The sequence below is a fragment of the Nothoprocta perdicaria genome, unplaced genomic scaffold (assembly GCF_003342845.1).
Source record: "Nothoprocta perdicaria isolate Ctin4 unplaced genomic scaffold, notPer1 scaffold_16, whole genome shotgun sequence".
In the NCBI taxonomy this organism is placed as follows: Eukaryota; Metazoa; Chordata; class Aves; order Tinamiformes; family Tinamidae; genus Nothoprocta; species Nothoprocta perdicaria.
This window is the reverse complement of record NW_020454760.1, coordinates 3,885,314-3,891,480: the sequence shown is the minus strand read 5'-3', so window position 1 is coordinate 3,891,480 and position 6,167 is coordinate 3,885,314. Positions and strand designations below refer to the sequence as shown.

The 6,167-nt window shown below is 48.0% G+C and overlaps 1 protein-coding gene across 1 annotated transcript; it reads right to left on the bottom strand.

Moving 5' to 3' along the window:
- Positions 1–1,248: 1,248 nt before the first annotated feature.
- On the bottom strand, positions 1,249–6,119 carry TMEM200C (transmembrane protein 200C). The gene is made up of 2 exons (XM_026035483.1): positions 6,031–6,119; positions 1,249–3,576 (listed from the first exon to the last, which is right to left on the bottom strand). The coding sequence occupies exon 2, from the start codon at positions 3,544–3,546 to the stop codon at positions 1,906–1,908; it is 1,641 nt and encodes a 546-aa protein (XP_025891268.1). The 5' UTR covers positions 3,547–3,576; positions 6,031–6,119; the 3' UTR covers positions 1,249–1,905.
- Between the last annotated feature and the right edge of the window lie 48 nt (positions 6,120–6,167).

The following is a 6,167-nucleotide window of genomic DNA, read 5'->3' as shown; positions in this document are numbered from 1 at the left end:
AGCTGCGTAACCAACATTTCTGTCAGCATTAGGTAATGTCATTCAGACGCCTCTCATAAATCTTGCTAGAAATCACAGGAAAGGCACAGAACAGAAGTTTAGAATCACGGCAGACTGGGAACCGAAAGGAAAGAGCTGTGCAAATGTCAGTCCCAGCTGAACTGCCTTCTCGCAGTGCCAAGCCAGCCACTTTATCTGGGGCCTAATCAATCCTCTTCCAGTACAGGCAGTTTTAAAGCATATTTTCTGCCAGCTGTGTGCTAGCAGCTTGATAGGAACAATGCCATAATAATATTCATACTGTCATTTCACTAGTTGCTACTGACAGAAGAAAAGATGTTGCCATCTGGATCTCTCCACTGCTCAACAGGACAAGTGTTTTCTGCTTTCCTAGATTTAGAACTCTGACATGGCAGATTGTTTCTCGTTTCCATGTTTTAAAACACGAAGCCATAATGAAAGGATTACTTGCAAAAGAAAGCTTATGGACTACGTACACATTATACTTGTTTAATGTCAACTCCTGATTATGCAGTAGTGGAATGCCACCTCTATATTTAAAATGTGAACTACTGACAACATTTTCAGAGTATTTAAAGCTACTMTTTTTGGAAAATAAAGTGTGTTGTGTTGCAAGCATGAAAATGAAGCAATCGATCAATTTAGCAAAAATGTGCCTGGCGAATATGCATTCCCAGGCTTCAGGCAGCTTGCTGCTTCTCGAGTGCGGGAGAGAACCTCACCACGCTAATGGCATTAAAATGCTCCCACTGAATTCAGTGGGGCAGCCCCTAAGACATTAACAGGATTATCACCGTCCTTTAAAATTAAGTTTATGCACGTGCACTCACAAAATACGAGTCTTAGCTGCAGAAAGGCTTAAAGCAACTGTTCTAAAGAAGGTGAGAGATCCAGAAAGAATATGTTACTGTTCAAGATTAATTTCTTATGAAAAGTCTATTTTAATAGAAGGTGTTACCTGCATAAACTTTTTTCCTTAGAATGTCAAAATCTCAGATTTTTCAACTGTCACAAAGCATTGTTAGAAATGGAGACACAATGTGCTGATAAAATTAAAGTGCAGTTTCTCAGTTTTGAAATTACTCCAAAATGATTAAACACTGAAAAGCATTTAATCTTTCCCTTTAATCTTTCACTATAAACCAAAAGTTTCTGATATCTGAAATTACTTACCAAAATAAAGGACTATTTGGGGTAGCAGTTTTGTTTGTATTTTTTTTTATTAAAAAAAAACTGTTAATGCTATTAGGCAATACATATGTAATAATACTTAATAAAGTATCATGTAGTAGTAGGTATTTTGGATTGAGGAATGTTATGATTTTACCTAAATTCTCAGAGCTCTGTTCAGCTCCAGTCTCTTCTAAGTTCTCATTTTTCCAGAATTTAAACTCATTCTTTGTCAAGGTACATCATCCTTAAGGCCTTGCAAACTTTTTAGAGTAATTGAACCAAAACAAAGAGAGAGCTCAGCTTTCTTGAACTGTAGACCACGTTGCCCTGGAGCATAAAAAGGTGCCTGTGGTTTTCAAGCAGTTAGTGGTATATCAGCAAGAAAGAAATTAGAGGAGAAAAGGGGCACTTGGAAATCAAACAGTAAAGTGCACAATTATACTGTCCAAAATTGTATTAAACTCTTCCAAAGAACTTGACTGTGGATATTTAATACAATTTGGTTTGCATGGAACATACAATCACGATCGGACTGCAAAGATTTTCTTTTTGTCTTCCTGAAGTCATCTACAGGATGGATTTATTGAATTCAACTTTTAAGGACAATATACTGCAGCTCTTTGGATATTGGTTGGTTTCCTAAGTCCACAAGAAGATAGAGGGGGAAGGTGTGGAGGGTTGCAAGGTGTCCTCGAGCCTTCTGTGCTTGGTTTAGATGCCAGTGCTCTCCAGCTCCCCGTCCTCCAGCTCTAATGCAGTGTGCGACCTAGAAATCATAAAGAGTTTCTCTTTATTTGTGTACTGTCTTTGAGTCTGCTGAGGTTGCTCCCCAGCTTGTTCTTTGTTGGTAGCCTCGAGGGGGGCAGTCTGCTTGACTGGCTCCTCCTCACAGTCCTGGATTTTACTGGCTGGGGTGTTGGCAACTGACTCCAAGGAGGTGCCTGCCTCCTCCAGGTGGCTGTAGCCCTTATTGCTGCTGCTGGAAGGCTCAGACTGGGAGCTCTGGGAATCCATCCTGGTGATAGCCAGGGGAGGAGAAGGGGGTGATCTCCCCAGATCCAGGGATTTGGAGTAGCTAGAAGATGCCTTTACCAAAAGGCCAGAGTTCGGGCCCCTGCTGATGGATGAGGACTGAGGAGCCTCAGGGGAAAGTGGGTACCTGGCATCAGGCAGGCAGCTGGTGCTCTGCCGCCTTAGGACCAGCTTGTGCCTCCCTGTTCCATGGTGTCCGTCCATGTAGCTGCTGCTGAGGTCAGTGAGGCTCAGCTCAAATTCCCCTCGTGGGATCTCACGGGCACCTCGCTCGCCAGGGGGCCTCTGCCAGCCCCCTGCTCTACCCCCCTGCTTCAGGGGCAGGAGGGTAAAGGTGCTGAGTGAGGAGTCCACGATGGAGCTGGCTGTGCTGTGCCTGCTCCAGCTCTCCGGGGGGCTGCAGGGTGGGCTGGAGAGGGGGTGGCCAGCGAGGGCCGCCCGCTCACGGTAGATGCTGTACACGGCCTCTGCCAGGCTGGGCGCATGCGGCGGGCTGCAGAAGGAGGAGCGCCGCGGAGAGGACGCCCGCTCCGGCGGAGAGAGGGACACACCGAGCGCAGGTGGCCAGGAGCTCTTGGCGAGCATGGCCGCAGCACCCAGGCCCTCACTGCCGGGCTTGAGCTCCAGGCCTCGGGCCTGCACATAGTTTACAAAGCCGTTGAGAGGGGCTGTAGCCGGGGCTGCCCCATCCTTGGCCCGCAGGCTGTGGGCATCAATGACCGTGGAGTAGAGGTCACGCAGGTTGATGATCTTGGTCTTCTTGTCACGGTTCTCATGCAGCACCGCATTGGCGCAGATGAAGAGGAAGATGCCGATGCCCATGATGAGGGGGCCCAGTACCTTCAGCTTGTCCGAATGCAGGTAGCCCGAGAAGAGACGGAAGAGGAAACTCATGGAGGCCTGGGGGGATGAGGAAGTGGGGGGTGACTGTGGGGACCCCTGCATGGTGGCAGTAGTGGAGGAGTTGGCTCCAGGGGCTGTTTCTGGGTGGGAAGCTGCCTGGCTCCGGGAGCGGTTCTTGGGGGTGCCCCCCTGCGGCACCRGGTGTCTGCTCCCACCGAGGCTGCCTTCTCTGTACACGTGGCTGGGCTTCGGCCAGTAACCCACCACCGCCAAGGCAATGCCCACTAGCAGCACCAGGATCCCACAGAGGGCAATAAGCCCCGAGAGGGAGCACAGCTTGAGCTTGCCCTTCACAACCACCACGTCGTTCTTGCGCTTCTTTTTGGCCTTGCGTTTGCGTTTGAGTACTTGGCTTTGGGGCCGCAACGGGTCTTGTTTCCTAGCTGAGATCCTCAGGAGGCCTCCAGTGGCAATCATGGCTGGCTATCCAGGGTGCCGCTCCAGCTCCTGCAGTGAGAAGAAAAGAGGGTGAGAATCAGGGGCAGAGCAAGAGGTACCTGTTTCCTGCTGCTCCTTCCACATCCTCTCCTGCTAGCTAAAATGCGAGAGAGAGAGAGAGAGAGAGAGAGAGAGGGGTGGGAGGGGGTGGTGACACCAACAGTCTAGCCTCCCTCACCTACAACTCCTGCATGTGAGAGAGGGATGGATTGAGAAGACAAAAAAAAAAAAAATGGCAGCTCCAATCCCGTTACTAATTGAATTCTTTAGGTTTCAGGTAAGGAATAGAGGGAGTGGTACCTGCTGATGCACCCAAACAAAACATAATGCCCCTGCTCTCAGAAGGAGCTTACAAGGCACCAGGGAGACAAGATGCTGACAGATTCCCTACATTTGAACTCGATTCCCTATTGCAGCCTGGGATTATGCTGTGGTGTTAGTAATATCCCAGGAGCTGGATTTGAGAAGATGGAAGTAAAAGCAGAAAAGCAGTATGCTTGATCTATGGATATCTTTTGTTTTATTGTATTTTTGCTGAAGGAGGAGAGGGAGTTAAACACATTATTTGTGGTTTTGTTGTTGTTGTTGTTGTTGTTTTTGTTTTTTTGTTTTTTTGAATGGGAAAGGTATTACTGAAAAAGACAAACAAAAAACACCCACAAGGGAAACGTTTTAATATCCAGAGAGCAGCGCTTTGTAAAAGTTTTTTCCAAAGTCATTTCATTTACATTTTATCTGCAATATTATAGAAATCCATCTTCTGTCTATAGCCTGGATACATCAGCTGGACAGCCGCCTGATTTGGAAACATGTGTAATGTTCAAGGTAACTGTTATGTAACATTAACAAATTCCCCCCGCCCCCAGAAATGGAAGGCAGTGGCTGGTAGGTAGGTAAAACACAGCATGTCAAATCTTATTAAAGGAGGAGAGAACCCTTATTTGCACCCTGGAGAAATAGATTTCCTACAGGGAAGCTGACAGGACCAAACATTACGCATTTATTGCTTTATTTTACTGGACCATCAGGACTCATCTGTGTGTTTTTCAGTGATTCGGGGTACAAAAATGCATAACACAGAAACAATTTATGCACTGCTGTAATTATTTTTTGAAGATTTTCATTCTACCAAACAGAGATTTTCCCTCCCCCCAACTCTTTTTAAGTGTCTTTTTTTTTTTTTTTTTTTTTTTTTTTAAATATGACAGCAATAAATACAGTATGGTTCATAAAGTTCAATTCAGTGTATTGTGAGGCAATCAGGCAACCATCTACAGCAACCTTAACCCCCCCACCTTCCCCCATTATTTTGTTTCTTTTCTCTTCCCAGATTTGCCCCAGATGCAGCAGTGTTGTGCCCCATTTGCTTTCTATTTCCCCCATAAATGGGCAGTATTATCACTAAGAACATTGCTTATTTGCTCTCTAAGGTATTACACGCTTAAAACAAAGAGCGGAGACTTGTCTTCTCTTTCCTACTGTTAAACTGTTTATTTGCTCCCCCTTCCTTTTTTGTATTCAGCGATTTATTTGGCTGTTCAGAAAGGCAATTATCGGACCCCAATCTGCTTTATTTGCCAGTTTGTCGATCTCATTCTTTCTGCTGCCCCACTAGAGAAGAACCCGTCTCCTCTAGCACGGCAAAAACAGATGTAATCATCAGTAATCATCCCCTAAGCAATCTTTGCAGATCCGTCTCACTCAGTACTTAGTTTTTCAGTACAGGGGAAAGGAGGGGTAGCATGTGATGGAGAGGATGAGAAGATCACTGGCTGTTACGAGTAATTGCAATCTAATAGAATAACCCAGGATTCGGGGAGGCTTTTCAAGGCTATGGGCAGAAATCACGTTTTGTATTGTACCAAAGGCGATCGTCAGAAACAGACAACTGATTTCAGCTCTTTTAAAAAGCCTGCCAGGACCATTTTTTTGGTGTGTGTTTTGACTAGATTAAAGATTAGATCCAAGATTATGGCTCGTCGAGGGCCAAGCACAATTTCAGCGCTAAGCCGGTCACTCGCTTCGACACACGACGAGGCACCGGTTTAACTCTTGCTCTCCGGGCCGCGAGCAGCTGRAATTGGCGCCCGCGGATCGGCGAACAACGAGGCTCGCCCTTCAGCTACTTTGCTGGGGGCTCAGGCTGTCGCAGGCGGGGGAAAATAATGTATTTTGAAAGGATTTTGGTATTGGAGCCAGGGGCACTTGTCAGGAGATGTTTTCAGGAGTATTTCTAGCGGGCGGCTACCGCCCGTCGGGGGAGCCGAGTCTGGCTGACTCCGTCCCCAGGCACCCCCGGAGTGGAGCTGCCCGGAGAGCCCTCGGCCTCCCTGGGGACAACGGCGCCCAGGGGTCTGCAGGGTCGTCCCGTCGAGGTATCGGCCGAGTTGGGGGGAAGCCTGTGGGCGAAACTACCGCTCAAAATGGCAGCGCTGCAGCCGCGAGGGGGACGCGCTCACTCACCGAGGAAGACCAGGGAGAAGCCGGCGCTGGAAGCGGTGGAGCCACCGCGGAGAAGAAACTTTCCGGCCCGAGCAGGCATCCCCGCACGGCGCCCGCCCCGCCGCCGCCGCCGCCGCCTCGCCGCTCCTCACGGCCCC